Here is a 21709-nt window from a genome sequence, read left to right as displayed (position 1 = left end):
TAGCTGAGTTAAACATCGTACCACATGTGTAATAAGCATGCAGAATTCCTCTCCCTTGCACTACTTTACTGTTTGTCGAGTGTGTTCAGTGTTTTTAGTGGCACAAGGGCCAGTTATGGCCAAGGAGCGCCATGAAAAATGGTAATTTTGAGGGTGTATTGTGAATGGCATGGAGAATGAATTCCTCATGGTAGGTGTGACATGGCTGTATAAGGCCTAAAAACTGTCGCTGTAAATGGCGTAAAATATATAAGTACTAAAATAATGACACTGATTAGTTAGGGATGTGGATGATGGCAATTGTGCTTTGGTAAAAACATACGAAAATGAAAAAAGTTACACTAGAGCATCAAGACGGCCTTTGAATACATCATCCTCCTCCTCCTCATCATCAGCCTATTCATGTCCACTGCAGGACGAAGGCGTCTCCAAGCGATCTCCAATTACCCCTGTCCTGCGCCAACCGATTCCAACTAGCAACCCCAAATTTCCTCATCTGGTCGCACCATCTAGTCTTCTGCCGTCCTCTACTGCGGTTCCCTTCTCTTGGTACCCATTCTGTCACCCTAATGGTCCAACGGTTATCTAGTCTGCGCGTTACACGACCTGCCCAGTGCCATTTTTTTCTCTTAATGTCTATTAGAATATTGTCTATACACATTTGCTCTCTGATCCAAACCGCTCTCTTTCCGTCTCTTAAGCTTATGCCTAGCATTCTTCGTTCCATCGCTCTTTGCGCGGTCCTTAACTTGTTCTCAAGCTTCTTTGTCAGCCTCCAAGTCTCTGCGCCGTAAGACAGCACTGGTAAAATGCACTAATTGTATACTTTCCTTTTCAATTATAACGGTAAGCACCCAGTCAGGAGCTTACGATGTCGGCCGTATGCGACCAAACCCATTTTTATTCTTCTGTGAATTTCCTTCTCATGGTCAGGGTTCCCTGTGATTAGTTGAGCTAGGCAAACATACTCCTCCACAGACTCTAGAGGCTGACTTGCAATCTTGAATTCTTGTTCCTTTGCCAGGTTATTCATCATTATCTTTGTCTTCTGCATATTAATCTTCAGCCCCACTCTTACACTCTCCCTGTCAAGGTCCTCAATCATTTGTTGTAACTCGTCTGCAGTGTTGCTGAATAGAACAATATCATTGGCAAACCGAAGGTTGTTGAGGTATTCGCCGTCGATATTTACTCCTAAGCCTTCCCAGTTTAATAGCTTGAATACGTATTCTAAGCACACAGTGAATAGCATTGGAGAGATTGTGTCTCCTTGTCTGACCCCTTTCTTTATAGGTATCTTCCCACTTTTCTTGTGTAGAATTAAAGTGGCTGTGGAACCTCTGTAGATATTTTCCATGCTATTTACGTAAGCAGTCTGTACTCCTTGATTATGCAATGCCTCTATGACTGCTGATATCACTATTGAACCAAATGCCTTTTCCTAATCTATGAAAGCCATATAGAGAGGCTTATTGTACTCTGTGGATTTCTCGATAACCTGGTTAATGACATGGATGTGATCCATTGTAGAGTAACCTTTCCTGAGGCCAGCCTGCTCCCTTGGTTGACTAAAGTCCAGTGTTGTCCTTATTCTATTGGAGATTATTTCGGTAAATATTTTGTATAATACTGGGAGTAAGCTAATGGGCCTATAATTTTTTAGTTCTTTAACGTTGCCCTTTATGTATACCTCTGGGTATTGTAAAGGTCAGTATAAAATTCTTACGCTGCTTTTATTATACCTTCCAGATTGCTGATGATGTTACCCTGCTTATCTTTCAGTGCATACATCTTGGTTTGTCCTATGCCAAGTTTCCTTCTCACTGATTTCAGGCTGTGCCCATTTTTAACGGGTTCTTCAGTCTTTCTCACATTCTAATTTCTAATATCACTTATTTTACCTTGTTGATCAGTTTTGACAGTTCCGCGAATCCTATGTTATCTCTTGAGTTGGACACTTTCATTCTTTGTTGTTTCTTTATTAGGTCCATTGTTACTTGGGAGAGCTTGCCAACTGGTTGCCTTGGTGCCTTGCCTCCCACTTCAATTGCTGCCTCTGAAGCAAGCCTAGTTATGGTTTCATTCATTAGCTCTGTGCCATCATCATCTCTCTGTTCTAAGGCTGCAGATTTGTTTGCAAGTACCAGCCTAAATTTGCCTGCTTTTACCCTTACTGCCTCTAAGTTGACCTGTTTTTTTCTTGCCCGATTTAACTCTTTCTCTCTTCAAATTGTGGTGAATCCTAGGCCTCACTAACCTATGATCACTGCACTTTACCCTACCTATCACTTATACATTCTGCACTATGCTGGGATCAGCAGAAAGTATGAAGTCAATTTAATTTCTTGTTACACCATTAGGCCTTTTCCAGGTCCATTTTATGTTGCTACGTTTTCTGAAGAAAGTGTTCATTATTCTCAGCTTATTCCTTTCTGCAAATTCTACCAGCATCTCACCTCTAGCGTTTCTAGAATCGACACCGTAGTTACCAATTGCTTGTTCACCTGCCTGCTTTTCCTTCACTTAATTCAACATCTTCATAAAACTGATATACTTCCTCATCGTCGTGACTGGACGTTGGAGCGTATGTTTGTACTGCGTTTAATCTATACCCAGTGGCGTAGCTAGGTCGTCTGGCACCCGGGGCCCTTACCTCTTCTGTCACCCCCCCCGGGTGTAGTCGAGGAAGGCGACGATATAAAAAATTTTCGGGTGTCCTCAGACGTATATGACACCCCCCGCCCCCCCCCCTACTGACCTCGTGCACCCGGGGCCCACGGCCCCCCGGCCCCCCCTGTTGCTACGCCACTGTCTATACCTCTTATTAAGTTTGATTACGACTACTGCTACCCTCTCGTTGATGCTGGAGAATTCTTCAATGTTGCCCGCTATGTCTTTATGAATTAGGAATCCTACCCCATATTGCTTCTTACCCGGAAGACCTCTATAGCAGAGGACATTCAGCAATGTGTAAGCCTCACCAGTTCTAATCTCACTAAGGCCGATAATATCCCAAACAATGTCTGATAGTTCTTCGAAGAGTCCTGCTAAGCTTGCCTCACTCGAGAGGGTTCGGGTGTTAAACGTTCCAAGGGTCAGTTTCCATTGGCGGCCTGTCCGGACCCAGGTATTCTTAGCACCCTCTGCTGCGTTGCAAGTCTGACTACCGCCTTGGTCAGGTGCTCCGCAGCCGCTGGGAACTGAGGGCCATTGGTTCATTGAGATCATCTCGTTAGGGAGGTTATGGCCGAATACTGCACCAGGGAGGCCTGTTCCTGTTCCGGTGAGGGAGTGTCTTTGTTCAAGCTTAGTGGGCCTTCCTAATTTGGTTGTACCTGGATTAGTACAGCCCCACTCGCTCTCGGCATCTTCCGCCGGTGTCAGGCACCACTCCAAGCCTGCAGATATAGTGCACTGGAGGATGTCATACGCAGATACACCATCGTTAAAAAAAAGGGGGGGGGGGAGAGGGATCTGAACTTCTGACTACCGTAACCGAGCATAAGACATAGCTCAGTAAGATAATCCTGCAGGCGGCTAGGCTATCTTGTCGCCGATAAGTACGGCCCAGAGGGCCTTATATGCGTAAGAGATCTGCTAATTTGTCTGCCCTTTGCGGGTTTTTGCTGATTGGCATAGGTTGCACGACACAGTGTCAATTCTCGGTTGTCCTAGCCTCTTGTTTCCCACATCTTACGCATACACGTGGTCTTGAGCATGCCTAGGTACACTATATATTGACACATGTACTTTTCTTTATGGGGCGACACGTTTCACCGCCTAACAAATGTTATCACACAGTGCAGGATGCGCTTGCATGTGTCGGAAGTTTCTGGAATATTATTGATGGTTCCATCCGCTGTCTGTTGTCGCCGAACCTTGTGTAATCTGATTGCATGTATGCGCGACGCGAATGGCGTAGAACTTTGTGGAAGGCATGCAGGTCCCAGCGATTACTCTGGAACATTCGACGACTGATCTATAAAAGCCGACGTGCTTGACCCGCTGATCAGATTTTCGACGATCACCGAGTGTGTTCGCCGCTACCGTCGTACTTTGAGTGTAGCCTGTTTTTGAGGGCACAAGTTCGCCAAATAAAATGCTTTTTTCGTTAATCACAGTTTTGCTGCCTTCTTAAACGTCACTACCACGTGACAATATTTTTGCTGAATTTGAACAGCGCTTAACACTTGTGCGTAAAAATAAAAAAGGGAAAAGTTTTTCAGCGCTTACCGAGAGACCCCGAGTGTCATATGATCCACTTGTCGCATTTGCTTGTCTCTTGTCGTCCGAAAAACTCGCGTTCCCGGTTGGCTATTTACAATGTTCATAATGCCTTCGAATACAAGGGCTGTTAATTCCATGTTAAAATTTCCTGGCCAAATTATTTTCAGGGTGTCAGTTCCGACTAAGAAATTTAAGGCTATTTGCAGATTAAAAAGCGGTTCATCGCTGAGAAAAAATGCAGGGTGAAGAGGTATATTTTCCCGATATGCAGAAGGGAAATGCTTTTTCCTCTCTGTTTTTATTGCAGGGCACTAGATAAGAACATGGAGAACTGTCAGGCTATTGCGGCACCTACTACAAGTCGTAGAATGCCCCACAGTCAAGAGGTAGGGGCGAGTACTGTAAGTGTGTCCTATTCTTAATCGGCAAATAAGTACTTCCTTGTACCGCGCTGTTTTCTCACTTATCCAACTCCCTAGTTTTGCTTTTATAATGTGTAGCTTATTCAATGTTTGTGTATCCCACTCTCCTTGCCAATGACTCCTCAGTTTACGCCATAGAAAAGACTTTAGGTCTGTGGCAGGTATGGGGGCATTATTATCTATGTCACTAAAACTCACTGACGTAGCATTTTCGTCAGCAGCTATGTTGCCTTTTATACCTTTATAGCCTGGTACCCAGCATAAGACAATCGCTTGGTTGAACATATATGAATGAATGAATGAATGAATGAATGAATGAATGCTTTATTTAGACAATACATTGTCTGGGATGTAGGGGCTAAAGGCAGATGCAACTGCCTGACAGAGGCCCCCCTACCCGTACATTACTCAGGGGGTGGAACATCATGAAAATACAGTGCAACAATGTAGAAACAAGAAAAGGAACAAAATGTATGCAGCAAGCAATCAAGTATACAAAGAAGTAAGATTGTTACACTTTATACATAATATATCATTAATAATGCGTGAGAACATGGAAATGTTAAAACGAGCAAATAATACTGATCAGTGTTACAAAACATTATATAGCAAATAGGAGAAAAAAGATTGCGAGCAGGAAGAAGAAATGTATTGTTCACAGTCATTTGTTGTATTATTTGTCTGACCTGCTGCACCAGAAGTTAGGAAATGATTATTCAATTTGTCCGCTAGGTCGGCTTCAGTGAACTCAACGCCGTCAATGGTTAGTGTCGTAGGAAGGTTAGCCTTTGTTTTCCCTATGAGCAGACTTGCCAAGTTCCAAGCTTTTCTGGGATTACAGCAGACCCCAGCAAATCTTGCCTGATAATAGTGAATACGAGCTCTCTTCAAATCTGAGTTTAATTTGTTGCCAACTTTTTTGTATTCATGTAATAGAGATACGTCTCTTAGTCTAATGAAGTTATGGTATAGTTTATCTCGTTCTCTAATTCTATTGTAAAAAATCTCTGTTAATCCATGGTTTCCTGGACTTGCTGTGCCTTTTATAGTATTGCAGTGGGAAGGCAGCATCATAGCAGTTCTTTACATGTTGTAGGAACAAATCATATGATACGTTAGGGTTTTGGTCACCGTACACATCACTCCAGTCAATACTTTCAATACTAGCATGAAATGTCGACAGGCATTGCTATTGAAGGAGCGATATGCAACAGGAGCATTGTTACCATCACTTCTTTGCTTTCTTTGTCGCAGGGAAAAAACAAAACACTGATAAATGATCGCTCAGATCAGTTGTTAGCACACCAGCATTGACGTCATTTCTATCATGGTTAGTTATACGTACATAGGTCTAGTAGAGTTTCACTTACAGTTGTTATTCTGGTGGGTAATCCTATTAAGTTTAAGCACGAAAATGACTCAATGACATCAAAAAATTGTCTACTATGTGGGCTAAGTACTAGCAGATCAATATTAAGATAACCAACGACAATAGGCAAATTTCTTAAGGACGCATATTCAAACACCATAGTTATAAATCCAAAAAATTCTTGAGTATCCCCTGATTAAGGGGGGGGGGGGGGGGGCGATACACTGAGGCAATCAGAAATATTACACAATGAATGGCAATAGATTCATAATGTGCGCAAACACAGGCAAATTCAGGAACCACCTCATATAAGATATCTTCTTTGATATATAGTGACACTCTACCACCCCTGCAATTTGGTCTATACACACCTTCATGTTTGTATCCTTCGAAAAATACTACATTGAACGCACGTGAGTACCAGGTCTCAGTGAAGTCCAAAAAATGAAACGTATGATCTAAAGAATCAATCAGCACATCAGGTTGTTTGTTTCTAAGACTGCGCATGTTTAAATGGAAAATCGACATTCTGTCCTGCTTCTTAAAAGAGGGGCACTGCACAAGAGATTTAAAAGATTCAGCATCATGATATATGACTTCATGTAAGATAGCCATAGTAGTAACACTAGCAATTGAAATAATGCAAAGGATAAAAGAACAGAAGCCGTTCAGCGAATCTTATCAAGGTCACTTTCACTGTCGATGCGCAGTGCTCGATCGCCAGGCACCTTGCACACAAAAAACTTGCCATTTTTGTACCACGCGCACTGATAATGATACTCCTCAGCTTTTGCTTTCATTAGCCAGAGAAGTTTCTTGTTCTGTGGCATCAGATTGTCAAGGAAATACACGCCAGAATTAGTGGTTTTTATTTCGGCTTTCTTAGCCATCCATTGATCACGTGTGACACGTGATGCGAAACAGACGAGCACGACAGGAACTTTGCCAGTTTTTGGCGGCAGTCTATGCACGCCTTCGACTTCAGAGCTAGTAAATCCAGGAAGGGTAAGCTTGGTTGCTAAATTATTCAGCTTCCTGAGCAAATTTTCAATCTGGGTGACAGGTAAGCCATGGATTTCAATATTTTGTCGCCTGCTGTATTGCTCTAGGGCATTGACTTGCTTTTGCAACTCAAGAACGTTTATGCTGGTGTTAGATGTCCCGACGGAATCTGCCCTTTTTTTAAGAGCAGTTATTTCAGTTGATTGCTTTTGCATTTCAGCAAGCACTGAATCATATTGATCAGACAAATGCTGAACAGACAGCTCCAATTTGTCCACTGTATTCCTTAATACCATTAGTGAATCTACCTTGCTTTGTATGTCAGGTATTTGGGCCAGCTTCTTATTAATTTCAATAAGTATTTTTTCATAGGCCAATTTATGCTCGCCTGTGTGGCTCTTTTCACCACATGCCCAAGCGGAGCACAACAAGCTGTACAGCTCATTCAAAACGGAATTCTTATGTTTTCGTAAACTAATTAGGGCTCTCATGACACCTAATGAGTCTGTGAAGACAACAGCCTTAGTGACATTTCTGAGCCTTATGTGTTTAATAGGCGAAAGTACAGTGTATGCTTCTGCTGTGAAGATACTGGTGTGTGGGTTTAGTGCCCCAGATGTTAAAAATGAGGGTCTGAGAGCTGCGTAAGCAACACCAGCAGGAGACTTCGAAGCAACTTTGTAAAATTCATCACAGGAATACTTCTCTTTAAGTTCAAGAAAATGTGATTGTATGCGAGCCTCAGGTGCTCGTTTCGATATTTCTAAGAAAGAGATGTCACATTGGATAGTTTTCCACTCTCAAGGCAGTGGAAGCTGAATAGGAGCCATTGGGACATTCTCTAAGAAGGACCCCTGTTTTTTCTGAGAGTGCTTCTAACCGGAGGGACAGTGGAGGCCGGATACCTGGGCAGTTACGGAACAGCCTGGCTGTGGAGAAGTCGTGAATAATTGAATGACGTGGATGATCCACAGCTGATTTTACCTTCAAGGCATACGAAAAACAAATATGTCCTTTGGTAGTATAGAGACCATTCATTAGTTTCGGCCTAAAGGCTTTGCACAGGACTAGTTCTAAAGGCACCTGTAGCAAGGTGGATGCCTAAGTGGTGGATAGGATCTAGCATTTTCAGAGTACTAGGTCCAGCAGCATTATAGACTATGGCTCCATAGTCAAGGCATGTAAATATTAGACTTTTGTACAACTTTATAAGGCATCTCCTGTCGCTTCCCCAAGCTGTGCGTGACAATAGCTTCAGCAGATTCATAGTCTTGAGGCACTTTGCCTTAACATACTTCAGGTGTGGCACAAAAGTTAGCTTACTGTTAAAAGGATCCTTAAGGTGCACGTTAAAGAACCCCAAGTGGTCGAAATTTCCGGAGTCCTCCACTACGGCGTGCCTTATAATCAGAAAGTGGTTTTGGCACGTAAAACCCCTTAATTTTTTTTAAAAGGATCCCTAAAAATTTGTGGTCACAGCTCACAGATAACCGTGCTCCATTGAGATCTATTACGGGGTCTGCCAGTATACCTCTCTTGTTAGAGAACAGGACGCACATACTTTTTTGAGAGTTTCATTTAAAACCGTTTTCGTCTGCCCACTTAGACAGTTTATTTATGCTAAGCTGTACCTGTCGCTCGCAAATACTTAGATTACATGATTTATAACCTACCTGGATGTCATCCACATATACAGAATAAAACATAGTGCGTGGTATGGCGGTCTGGATCGAGTTCATTTTGACAATAAAAAGAGGGCAACTCAGCACACCTCCTTGTAGGACACCAGCCTCTTGCGTAAATGGACTAGACAGAATGTTACCAACTCTAACACGGAACGTGCAATTGGAGAGGTAACTCTGAATCTCGTTCACAAGTTGCCTCGAACTCCCATTTCAGACAGATCACGGAGGATTCCAAAGCCCCCCCCCCCCAGGTTGTGTCGTATGCCTTCTCCATATATAAATATACTGACAAGAAAGACTTTTTATGGACAAAGGCATCACGGATATTTGTCTCGATGCGGACAAAGTGATCTGTTGTGGATCTACCCTCCTTGAAACCGCACTGTAAGGGATCGAGTACCTTGTTGCTTTCAAGAAAATGGATGAGGCAGCGGCTAATCATTTTCTCAAATAGTTTGCACAGACAACTTGTCAGAGCTTTAGGCCTATAAATGTTGGGTGAGGAAGGTTCTTTGCCCTCTTTGAGAATAGGGATTACGATTGCTTCTTTCCAGGCAAACAGAACGTAGCCGGCAGAGAACATGGAGTTGAAGAGTGACAGTAGTGTTTTTTGTGTTTCGGGGTGTGACTGATCATCTCATACATTATTCTGTCACTTCCTGGAGCAGACTTGTTGCCGCAATTCAGTGAAGCCTGGAACTCAGCCATTTTAATTGAAAGATTGTATACTTGATTGGATGTGCCTTTCTGACCCAAAGGCAGCTGTTCTACTAGTCGCTGGTATTTTAGGAATGTATCTGTGTAATGAGATGTACTGGAAATATGCTTGAAATGTGCTCCTAGACAATCTGCCTGGTCCTCAAGAGTGTTTCCTTGCATATTTACCAAAGGTCAAGGATAAGTTTCGCGGCCATTTATTTTGTTCACCCTGTTCCAGGCTTTTTGTTCGTCTGTGTAGGAATTGAAGCTGCTTATGTAGTTTTCCCAACTTACCCGTTTAGCGCGGCGGCGCGTTCTTCTACCTTGCGACTTGATCACCTCGAAATTTATTAGGTTCTCTGTGGTTGGGGAGTTACGGAGAAGATTCTAAGCCTTGTTTTGCTTTTTCCAAGCTTCCTTGCACTCCTCATTCCACCATGGAATATTGTCACGTGGTGGTGACGTTGAAGAACACAGTAGCAAATACTGTGAGAAACAAAACTAACTTTTATTGGGCGAACCTGTGCCCACAAAAACAGGCTACACTTATAGCACAACGATAGCGGCGAACGCGGTCGGCGATCTTCGAAAATCTGATCTGCGGGTCAAGTGCGTCGGCTTTTATACAGCAGTCATCGAATGTTCCAGACTAATCGTTGGCACCCGCATGCCTTCCACAAAGTTCTACAACATTCGAGTCACGCGATGAAATCAGATAACACAAGGTTCGGCGACAACAGACAGCGGATAGAAGCATCGATAACTTTCCAGAAACTTCGGATACATGCAGACGCGTCCCGCGCTGTGCGATAACATTTGTTAGGCGGCGAAACGTGGTCGCCCATTAGATATAAGTACACGTGTCAATATGTCGTTTCAAGGGCGACTTATTTGTTTGGCGGTTATATACTGATGCAGCATCAATAATGAATGCTGTTATGTATGCTACTGCACCGTCTAGACTACGTTCACAGATATCATTCCGGGGCAGCTGTGTTTAGTTCGCGAAACTTGTCGAGTCAGCTGAATCAACTTTCCATTGAGGAACATGTGCAGGACACTCACTTTACTTTTTAAGGTTTAGAACGATGAGGAAGTGATCACTTCCATAAGGGTTATTAATGACATCCCACTCTAGGTATGGCACAATTGTACTAGATGCTATGCTTAGGTCTACGGAAAAAAATGTTTTGTGTGTAGAGCTGTAAAATGCTGGCTTTTTCTTGTTGAGCAAGCAGGAACTTGAAGAGAATAGGATGTTTTCTATAAGCCGTCCTCTCGCATAACAGCGAGAGTCGCCCCACAGTGTAAGGGTGATGGAGCTCATCAATAAAGCTTTGAAATGTTGTGCTAGAGAGTTGATAACTTGGGGGATACAGACATGTATACAGACGTGATGCTAACTATTTTATTGAATAGCCCTGCTTTGACAGCAACTGCCTCAAGAGGAGTGCAGAGTTGCAGTTGCAGACAAGTAACGCCTCTGTCGACTATTACTGCTACCCTGCCAGACGATGCAACAGCATCATCTTGGTCTTTCCAGAAAATAGCATATTGCCTGAGAAAGTTTGTTTGCATAGATTTAAGATGTGTCTCCTGAACACACATCACCTTTGGATTGTATTTGTGTAAAAGCTCTTTGATATCATCGAGGTTGTGGATCAGACCTCTCACGTTTCCGTGTAATATTTGTGCATCCATACTGTTTGTGTTTATGTGCTGTGTGTCAAGAGGAGCCGGTTGGCTTATGGAGCATTTTCAGGTCCCGTGATCCGGGTTTTGTCTTTCTTGGAGCAGTCACCAGAAGCGCACCACTCCTGAGGCACTGAATGCGCCACCTGATTTGTGGTTGTGTCCACAGACTCCTGGGAGCCGCTTGACTTCCGCTCACTAGACAGGGTGTTTTCAAGGTAGGCCTTGCCTCGAAAAGCAGAGCCTTGGAGGCCACCAACCCAGAGGTCGATGGGTTCTCCTTTAGAGACGGCGCAGCAGCGCTCGCTGCTGTTGCCTGGGAGCTGGAGGTACTGCCGCAGCCACACTCTTTGGGGGCCGGGCTGATGCCCCAGTCTGCTACGGTGTTGGCCCTCTATGTGCCGCACCAGCATACCTTGCAGCATGGAGGAAAGAAATATGCTTTCGCACTTCTTGAAAAGAAATGTTCTCCTTGATCTTGAGTGTAATTATTTCCTTTTCCCTCTTCCAAGAAGGACATGACCGAGAGTATGCAGGGTGGTCAACCTCACAGTTTGCGCAGTGGCGTGCCTCAGTACAATTATCGCCAGGATGTTCGTGTGACACGCACTTTGCACATGTGGTACGGCCCCGGCAGCTCTGAGAGCCGTGACCAAATCGCGGGCACTTAAAGCAGCAGCGCGGGTTCGGAATGTAGGGTCTAAGTTGGATTTTCATATAGCCTGTTTCAATATATTCTGATAAAGTGCTTGTGCAGAATGTCAAAATTAGGTGTTTAGTGGGGATCTCTTTGTCATCCTGCCTGATCTTTATTCTTTGGACATTTGTTACATGCTGTTCCTTCCAGCCTTCAAGCAGTTCGTCTTCACTCAAGTCCAGGAGATCTTGTTCAGATACGACTCTGAGTGTACTGTTCAAATAACGATGCAGGTTTATCGAGAAGAGGGCACTATTAATTTCAACAAGTCCAGATAAATTCTCGTACTGTTTTTTGTCACTAACTTCGAGCAACAGATCACCACTGGCCATTTTCGTGACCTTGTAGCCGGGACCTAGTTTCTCAGTAAGATACTTTGCGACAACAAATGGTGATAGAGTTCTTACAGTTTTATCAGGGTTTTCTCAACTTAAGACATGGTACTTTGGGTAAATTTCTTTAGTCTGGCCGAAAAGTTTCAGGGAGTCATCGGTGCGCCCTCTCTTGGAAAGAGGGTGATCAGGGAGCCGAAGGAATGATGAAAAAGCCATCAAAATAAATATCACTTCAGTAGCTATGCCAGCTGCCCACCACCGAGCACAACAAGGGGACGCTACGAAGCCCAAAAGCAACGAAGACGGCAGCTGTCACTATAACCTAATATAAGATACCTATAATATAAGATACCTATAAGATATAAGATAGATATAATATATAAGATAAGGTTGGATAACCACACCAGGTTAACCCTTGCCACCTGGAAATCTGGAAGTAAGAAGAAGTGAAGACCGGAAAGATTGAAAGTGAGAGAGAAAGACGAAGACTGAAGAGAAGGACAGGAAAAGGCGACTGCCGATTTCCTCCAGGTGGGTCAGTCTGGAGGTGCTGTCTATATGAAGCAGAGGCCGCAGAGGTGTGTTGCCTTTGCCGGAGGGCCTTAAAGGTCCTTGGAGGCTGGGACGAGAGCCAACAGTCACCAACGGCTACTGCAGCTCTCACTGCAGCAGGGCGCGTTGGTACGAGCAACGCTTGCTCGTGCCAACTAGTATGTTTCCATTTCTGGGATCCTGGCCTGGAGTCGTGCCATCGAGTCTGCAGAGCTGCTGTTGTGACCAACGGCTGCAAGCGGCGTACCTCAGAGACATTGTTGGCGCACATGTTATGGACAGCGCGTGGACATTTCTTCTGTGCGGGCCTACCGCCTGGCTCGTAGGACTCTTCCACCCCCGCACCCAAGACTGAGTCGAGCGGAGGCGGTAGTACTGAGACAGCTCCAGACCGGATCACTACCGAGCTCGAGACTGATGAATCACATGTACCCCCGAGACATATCCGACAGATATGTGCAGAGTCTGCCGGAGGGAGACCGCAGACTGTACGCACATCTTGTGGGACTGCGTTAAATATCCAGAAGAAGCAAAATCAAGAACGCTCCCACCGTGGCTCGAGGCAGCCGCAAAGAGCTACGACCGAGACGATCAGCTCTGGGCCGTCCAGCAGGTCCTCAAGGCACTCGAAAGGCACGGACCTAGCGAGCCAGCAAAGGCGAACGGAGACCCGCGCCGAGTAATGGCAACTTCGAGGATGACGTAGGCCCTCGTCGGGGCGCGCGAGCGCCCAACTGCAGGCATAAATAAAGTTGGCTCCAATCCAATCCAATCCAATCCAATCTGTGCGGGCACTGCCAGATGTACTACCTCTTGTTTGTGAGGCAAGCATTGATGTTAGACCGTGTGAAATGTTTCGGCAAAGTATACAGTGATTTAAGGTTGGGGGGCTGTGAGGATGCTCGACTGTCACGCATTCCCTGATGTTTTTGCCACATGGCTCTTGTGTCTCCTGTAATACGGCTTCTCCCCATAGCTATGAGCGGGTGGCGGTCGGTGTGGTTGCAGAACATTACGAAAGATGGCGTGAGTGTTGCGCTGCTAGCGCCACTTAATGGCGGGGCTATTCAGGCACAACAGGGAGTAGGCTCTTCCTCTTTGGCTAGGGGTCGGAAAGCAGTGCGGACGTTTTGCGCGTGCGCTGATCCATGCTTCTGTGAGACCGTCTCACGGGCCTCGGAGCAGGACACCGGAATGGATGAATACAATCATTTTAATGTGCCACCGTCCGCATGAATGTATTATCGATATGCAGTTGCGGTAAGCTGGACCTCCTAGATTTGTCGCGCATCCATTGGCATGTTCTGTGGATAGCAATTCAGCTAGCAGGCATTAGTGTATGAAAGGTGCCCTTGTGATTGCTTGCACTACTGTGTTGTCGTTCCTTTGTCCCAAGAGCATGTGTGAGACCCCACAGGCTTCATCTGCGAGACGTGAACAATTTCTGTATTCCGGCGATGGCGGTCAGTGACAAAGTGTTCTGGCATGAAGAGATAGCTCACTGAAGAAGTTTGTTGCACAACAATGTATGGACCAATGTAGCGTTGAAGGAACTTGATGTCGCAGTATTTGTTGTCACAGCGCACTTTGTCTCAGCTTGGGTAGCTTCCGTGCTTCGCTGGGCGATTTGATGGCAATGTGCAATTTCGGCAGAAAACTCTTCTGGAAGAGACGCGTTAGGCGAAGAACGTTCTAAAAAGAATTCTCTGCCAAATACACAGGAAGGAGATCATCCACACACAAGGAAAATGGGGCTGTAGCCGGTAGTCCGTTATACAGCAGTATTATATGCGGATGTCAGAAAAGGAAGAATTTTATCCCAGTCAGTGTGGTCAGGACAGATGTACATGGAAATCATGTCAGACAGCGTACGGTAGAAGCGCTCAGTAAGGCCGTTGGTTTACGAAGGATATGTAGAAGTAGATTTGTCCACGGTATCAGTGGCCCGAAGAACTTCCTCGTGAATTTCGGAAATAAACACCTAGGTCAATAGGAAGAATGCAAGGAGCCACGTAGCACAAGACAATCGAGCACAAGAGAAAGTCAGTGACCTCAGAAGCCCTACCAGATTGAAGAGGTGCAGTCTCTGCATACCTTGTTAAATCGTCAACTGCAGTGACAATCCAACGGTGACCAGAGGGTGTCAAAGGCAAGCGACCATATAAATCAATACCAACAAATTCAAAAGGTGCGTCCGAGCAAGGGAGAGGTTGGAGTAAACCAGCAGAAGGGGATGCCGAGCATTTGTGGTGCTGACATGACACACAAGAGGCAACGTATTTGGCCGCCATTGTGGACAGGCCAGAAGTAGAGGGATTTGATATGGTCCTAGACCTTGTGGAAGCCTACGTGGCCAGCCAATAAGTCGTCTAAAGTGCTCCTAATTCTCGAAGGCAAAGGCAGCGAGGTAGGACTGGGACCCAACGTTTTACCTGTCGGGTGGTAAACGTAGCGGTGTAGCATACCATCTTGAAGGTGGAATTGTTGAAGCTGGCTTCGCAAGCAGCAGTTGGGTGGTTCGGTGAACCCACTAAGGCAATCCATGAGAGTTCAGCAGTAGGAGTCAGCCCACTGAAGCAAGACAAAATCAGAGCGTGATGAAAATGTGAATGGTCCAGGGGCGTTAGCGAGAGCTCGTGTGAGGAAGGCGTTGTGCCAGAAAGACGTGGCAGGAAAGGCGACGGCGCGTTACCGGAATAGAGCGAGAGTGGGCAGTGAGACAATGCGTCTGCATCGTGATGACTTTTGCCAGACTTATACGTTATTGTAATATTGCTGCAGGTGGAGTATCCAGTGTACTAAGCGTCCTGACATGTTTTTCATTGATGACAGCCAACACAAAACATGGTCGTCAGTGATGATGGTGAAGTGGCGGGTGTAAAGGCATGGGCGAAATTTCTCAATCGACCAAACAATAGCCAGACACTCTTGCTCTGCAATGGTGTAGTTCCGCTCAGCTAGAGAAAGTGTTTGGCTGGCATATGCTACAACCTGCTCTTTACAGGCTGCATTACGTTGCAGAAGTGCAGCTCCAATACCTTGTGCGCTTGTGTCAGTATGGAGTATTGTGGGGGCTCTGTCATCGAAGTGGCGAAGCACTGGTCCGGAAGTAAGGTGTAGCTTGAGAGCTTGAAAAGCCTACTCGCAGTCATCAGTCCATGTGAAAGAGGTACCGGTAACCAGTAGCTTGTGTAAAGGAGCCGCTATTGCAGCGAAGCTGTGGATAAATAGACGAAAATAGGACGCCAAGCCGAGAAAACTACGTAAATATTTCTGCTGCTGTGGGCGAGGAAGCTGGAGAACAGCAGTAATCTTTCTGGGGCCTGGCTGGATGCTATCTTTTGAGACGACGTTGCCCAACACTTTGATACTCTTACTTGCAAATGTGAATTTTTCTTGTGTTGATCTGGAGACCAGCATTTGCAAGGCACTTGAGAACTTCGTCTAATCGTTGAAGGTGTTGGTTGAAGTTACTGGAAAATACGACAATATCACCTAGATAACAAAGGCCGATATTCCATTTTAGTCTACGAAGAACATTGTCTGTCATGTGTTCAAATGTGGCTGGAGCATTACAAAGGCCAAAATCACGTTAAATTCATAAAGCCCATCCGGTGCAGCGAATGCGGTCTTTTTTTGTCAGTCTCGTTCAACCGAATTTGCCGATACCTTGACCGAAGATCAAGGCTGGAGAAGTACTCTGCCCCCTGTAGTGCGTCCAAAGCGTCGTCAATTCAAGGTATGGGATATACGTCCTTGCATGTGATCTTATTTAGTGCTTGATAATCAACGCAAAAACGAACGGAGCCGTCTTTTTTCTTCACCAGAACCACAGGAGAAGGCCAGGAGCTAGATGAAAGCCATATTATCTTTCGCGCAAGCATGTCAGCAACTTCTTGTTCAATGACCTTCCGTTCGGACAGCGATACACGATAGGGTCATCATCACATAATAGCAGAAACATTGGTTTCGATGCGGTGTGTGGCAACAGAAGTCTGCCTCAACACAGGGGAACAGCTATTCAAACAGGCTTTGTGCTCCGCCAAGACAGCCCGTAAGGCTTCGAACTGAGTGGCTGCTAGTTCAGAACCAATTACAGCTGGCGGAGGAAAAGAATCATCCAGACCTGAGATTCGTGCTGGTGATGAAGAAAGGCAAAGCACGACGATAAGGATGGGCTGAGGGTTGGCGAGGTTTGCCACAGTCACCCCTTTGGGCTACATCACAGGATCTGGGGTTGTGTTGAAGGCAGACAGAAGAGAGCTGCCACGTGAAAACCAAACGAGACAAGCGGCAATGAAAATTCTGCGAGAAATACAGCGGGCAGAAGGGGTGACTAGAGTGTCTTTGTTGGAAATCTGACTGGATGTTACGGCTACATAGTCTTCATGACCAGGATGCAGGATGTGGTCTACAGCAACGGCCAAATTCAAGCATGAAGGTTATTATGCAGTTTACTGTTCAGTGTCCGCTATCTTGTTCGATATTTCTGTTCTGTTCCAAATGTCCACTCCTGCTTAAAGCCTGGTAACAAGGCTGGCAGTACCTTTGTAAAATAAAATATAAATAACGCTGAAGAGTCCGTAATAGGTGCAAGCACTGTATCCGTGATATGTACAACTTCCTCTCGACATAAAATGATGACTGATACAGCATGTAGGAAGTCCCAGCCCAAGATAAGTTCATGTATACACGTGGGAAGGACAAGCAACTCAATGTGGTGGCGAATGCTGTCAATGAAAACATGAGCAGTACACTGTCCGTCGAGGCGAACGAATACATTATTAGCACTGTGCAACATAGGTCCAAAATTAGGCATTCTTACTCTCTGGAGTCGCGAACACAGATCACTACGAAGAACAGACATGACAGCACCAGTATCAATGAGAGCTGACACAGGAACACCTTCAACAGTTAAATAAAGCATGTTGGGCGGGCGAACAGGAGGAATTTGTGATGACCAATAGGAAGCAGTTTTTCCTCCAAAAGCTGCAACAGTTAGTTTTCCGGGCGCTGGTCCACAAGATGGGAAGTGGGGCGAAGCGGTGACATAGAGCACTGGTAGGGCAAAGGAGAACGACGTCTGGCCGAATGGGAACTGTGAGGTAGATTGAGAGCAGCTGGAGGAGACTGAGAACACTACTGAGGGAACAAGTATCATCCGGGATAGTAGCTGTCAGGTCGGCGGGCATAGTCTCTCTCATACTCAGCGTATCCTCGCCTTTCATCCTGATGGCACCGGCAGCAGAAGCGAGATATACAGCCGCATATACCGCAGTAAAAACTAACCGGATGAGGTGGATGCCACTGAGGGTAGGATGGCACAGCAAGCGCCCTGGTGCCCTTCGAAGCCAAATGGCCATATGCAACTTCATTAGGCACAGAGGTCATGGGAGGGGTTGGTAGCGAAGCAACATCTGCGTATGTGGGTGCTGGGTGCGCTACTGGAGTAAGAGGCGTCGTGGGTGTTGTCATCGCTGTCAACTCTTGCTTTACAACCTCACGCAAGCCGAAGGTTGGGGTTGGGATGCAGGCAGCAGGAGAACACTGCAGGTCTTGTACTTGAAGCTCTTCACGGATTATGGTGCAGATGAGAGCACACCAATGAGATTAATGGGGAATCTCAGGATCGCTGCTGTCCTTTTGAAGACGAAGAGACTGCAGCTCATCTAGGCGCTGACAAGTGGAAGTGATGTCGTCGACCGAAGCTAGATTTTGCATAATTAAGGCGTTGAATGCAACAGAGCCAATGCCTTTTAATATGTGTCGAATGCGTTCAGCTTCCGCCGTGCGAGGGTTCGCACAGCGGGATAGAGCCAAGACATCCTCTATGTACGACGTGTAAGACTCGTGCGGAAGTTGGAGGTGCATATCTGGCTTCTGTTTGGCGACTTCTGCACAGCCAGATGAGAAAGCGAAGATTTGCTGCAGCTTGGTGGTAAACATTGACCAATCCACGATCTCGGATTCGTGGTTGAAATACCGTGTCTTTGCAATGCCGGTCAAATATAACGCCACGTGCATCAATTTCTGGGTGTCGGTCCACCGAATGCACGAGTGTCATCACCGCGGAGTCCTGCAAACATGGGGGTTGCGCTGAGGGCTCGTCACAGTCCAAGAGGGCACTGCAGGCGGAGTAGTCGGTGTTGTAGGGTTAGAGGTGCCAGAAAAGCTGGAGTTTGAAGTGTCCATTGTTGTAGGAGTAGCCGGATGCAGGCGGCGACCAGGACATAGCTCCAGGGAGGACGGTAATGTGAGGGGATGTCGGGGTCATGACGCACCTCCCCCACTTATAAGGCCGAGACCGACCAAGCTGCCAAGCACATTTTATTCCAAAAAGGAAATCCACCAGCTCATGTGTGAAGAAGCAGAATATCGGGGATGATGATGGCTATGTACATATGAAAACGATGAAGTATGTTAATAGTGCTTACACTATGTTTGTCTCCACAACTTTTCCAATGATGGACACACCTTTCAAATGTCACACGAAAAAGACTTGTGCATGTGCAGCACACACATTGATATAGGGAGGTGCTGATGGGTGATGATATGTGCGACCTAACCAAAATGAACTTTAAGAAATGTGCGGCAACTGAAATTTAGTCACTCAAAACGATACCTCTGGCCAGTATCCATCAGGATATGTTGGTCACGTTGGGAAAGGATGCCCCCTTTTGCAGCAAAGTAACGTAGACTGCCCTATTTATTCAAGAGCAGACAAGCATCGATGATGACCCACGTTGTGGCAGGCCAGCCGCAGTCAGGACGCAAGGAAATATTGTGAGCTGTGTGCAAAATCATGTGATGGCAGATTGTCTGCAGGAAGGTACATCCTTACCCAAGCATAAGCTTCTGCACAAACTTTCTGCAAAGTGGGTTCCCCAACACTGTTCACTTCAGAGCAAAAACACATGCAGTGCACATCATCCGAAAATAAAATTAAGCTGTTCAGGGCTGATTTTGTGAACTTATTGAGTGCACAATTTCATCCTGGCAGTCAGAACAATGGGAACTTGCTCCTTTCCAGCACCAAGAAAATCAAGTTAGTTCAGTCAGCAGACAAAGTGATGGCTATGGCTACCGTCTTCTGAGATTCCAAGTGCCTCCTGCTCATGAATTTTCTTCAGAAGTAGCCGACCATCCCGGGGGAACACTATACTGCTCGGCTTCACCGTCAGCCGGATGCCATCAAGGCTAAACAATGTGGTACATGTGGCAAAGGGGTCATCCTCCACCAAGATAGCATAGCTTCACCAACACTACTCTGGCGACAGCTGTCACTTTTTTCACCTTTTCTCTCAAAATGAAGAAGGATCTTTTTCAATATAACAATGACATCCTTCAGGCTGCGACCATCTTTTTTTCTCATCCTGCCCTCAGCACTGCAGAATCGCAAGTGCACTGAAAGTCAAGTCAATTGAAAAACTGAAAAGTAACCCGTGGCTAGCGACATCAGCCGCTTTTTTCTGGATGACGATGAGAACTTTTGGAACAACTCTTGTACCAAACTTCATTCACAGAACATACAAAAAACAAAAACAAAAACGCTATTTCAACGTAATACTTAGCAGTAGATAGGTTGTTTTAATTATTCCAGAGGCTCCATCAGAGGCACACACATTTGTATTCCCCCATCTTTAAACAGAAGATATGAAATGTCAAAACTTTGGGTGACAACTAAAATTAATACACAAGAAATTAAGCACTACGGCGCACTGGTATGAATATTACAGTCAACACAATAATGAACCATTACGGTAAGCTTATAAAAGACGAGACATTATGGCAGCCAAATAAGCATACTTACAGCTGGTGGCAGGCCATCCACAAGGTTTGCCAGTAGCGATTGCATCACTGCTGCTGCTGCCACAGGAGTCATGAGAGGTATGCATCCCAATAATGCCGATACTTCATGTAAACTTCTTGCAGGTTCATCAGAGGCTATTCCCTGCTGATGTTAAAGAGATGCAAGTATACAAGATGTCAACCCATGAAAAGAAAAAAGAGAAAGAAACAATCTCCCCCAAAACAATAATACACAACTTCTTTCTGGTAAAGCTTACATAGTCCCAAATTAATGATTTCTTCCGAGAGTTTTTATGCAGTTCACTTTTATTTCACAATTAATGTTGTCAAGATGAACTTGAATGAAATGGACAAGAGTTCGAAATTGGGGTAGTTGGTTCTTGTTCAACATGGTGAGCTGTGCAGAAAATGGGAAAAGAGATATGCAAACAGGACAGATGTTGTATTTTTTACTATCAACTGATTTTTATTAAAAGCCATACAACTTATATAACACACAGATGACAAACTTACAGATGCATAAGCACAACACCAAGAGAGTTGCTTGCCTAGCCAGCGAAAGAAAAATGCAATGATGACTGAAGTAATCCAGAGGCGAAGATTCCACAAGGAACAAAAGCAAAGGAACCTTCAAAAGATGCAGTCTAGGGGCACTATAACATACAACTATTCCAAACTTTTCCATTCCAATTCTGCAATCAGCCCACTGTGATTGGTCAAAAACTTCCTTGGACCACTTCCACTTCACCTGTCTGTCATGCGACGTCCCAAAAAATGCTATAGCCCCCCATCCGATATAACATGTACACACTGATTATGCATAATTTGACCGAACAAAACAAAAATAGTTATTACTGATTCGACGCCTTTTTGCCATTAGCCCTCGGCTATTGGTCAAAAGTTTTCTAACTGCACCCACTTCACCTGCCTCTCACGCGACATTACAAAAGCGCAAAAACTTACCGTGTCAAAGTGACGCGTACGCGTTAAAGATGCATTAATATGCCGAACAAAACTGAATTTTCTTCTGAATACCCGCAGGCTGCCCCGTTTGGAAAGGAATAAAAGATGGCTGCCGCCGGTCGCTCCGGCACTGGCTACTCACCCCTGCCAGAGAGCATGGGTTTATTTGCGTGTAATAAAACTTTTCGCGTGGCCGTGTAATGTTTTCGAGAAATATTGGCACGTTTACGACTTCATTCTGCCAACTCTTCTTTGCT

General features: G+C 45.3%; 1 protein-coding gene across 3 annotated transcripts in view; it reads right to left on the bottom strand.

The window, feature by feature from the left end:
- LOC126545444 (uncharacterized) overlaps nt 1-21709 on the bottom strand; it is a 244514-nt gene that overhangs the window by 207874 nt on the left and 14931 nt on the right. For 2 of the 3 annotated variants that reach the window (XM_050193324.2, XM_055061244.2), the window contains exon 6: nt 20491-20634. In XM_050193324.2, coding sequence (XP_050049281.1) covers nt 20491-20634 — 144 coding nt within the window. The remainder of the gene's footprint in view (nt 1-20490; nt 20635-21709) is intronic. The other variant, XM_055061243.1, reaches the window with a different exon arrangement.

This window comes from Dermacentor andersoni, chromosome 1 (assembly GCF_023375885.2).
Source record: "Dermacentor andersoni chromosome 1, qqDerAnde1_hic_scaffold, whole genome shotgun sequence".
NCBI classification, from domain to species: Eukaryota; Metazoa; Arthropoda; class Arachnida; order Ixodida; family Ixodidae; genus Dermacentor; species Dermacentor andersoni.
The sequence above is the reverse complement of the archived record's forward strand: the minus strand, read 5'-3'. Positions and strand labels throughout refer to the sequence as shown.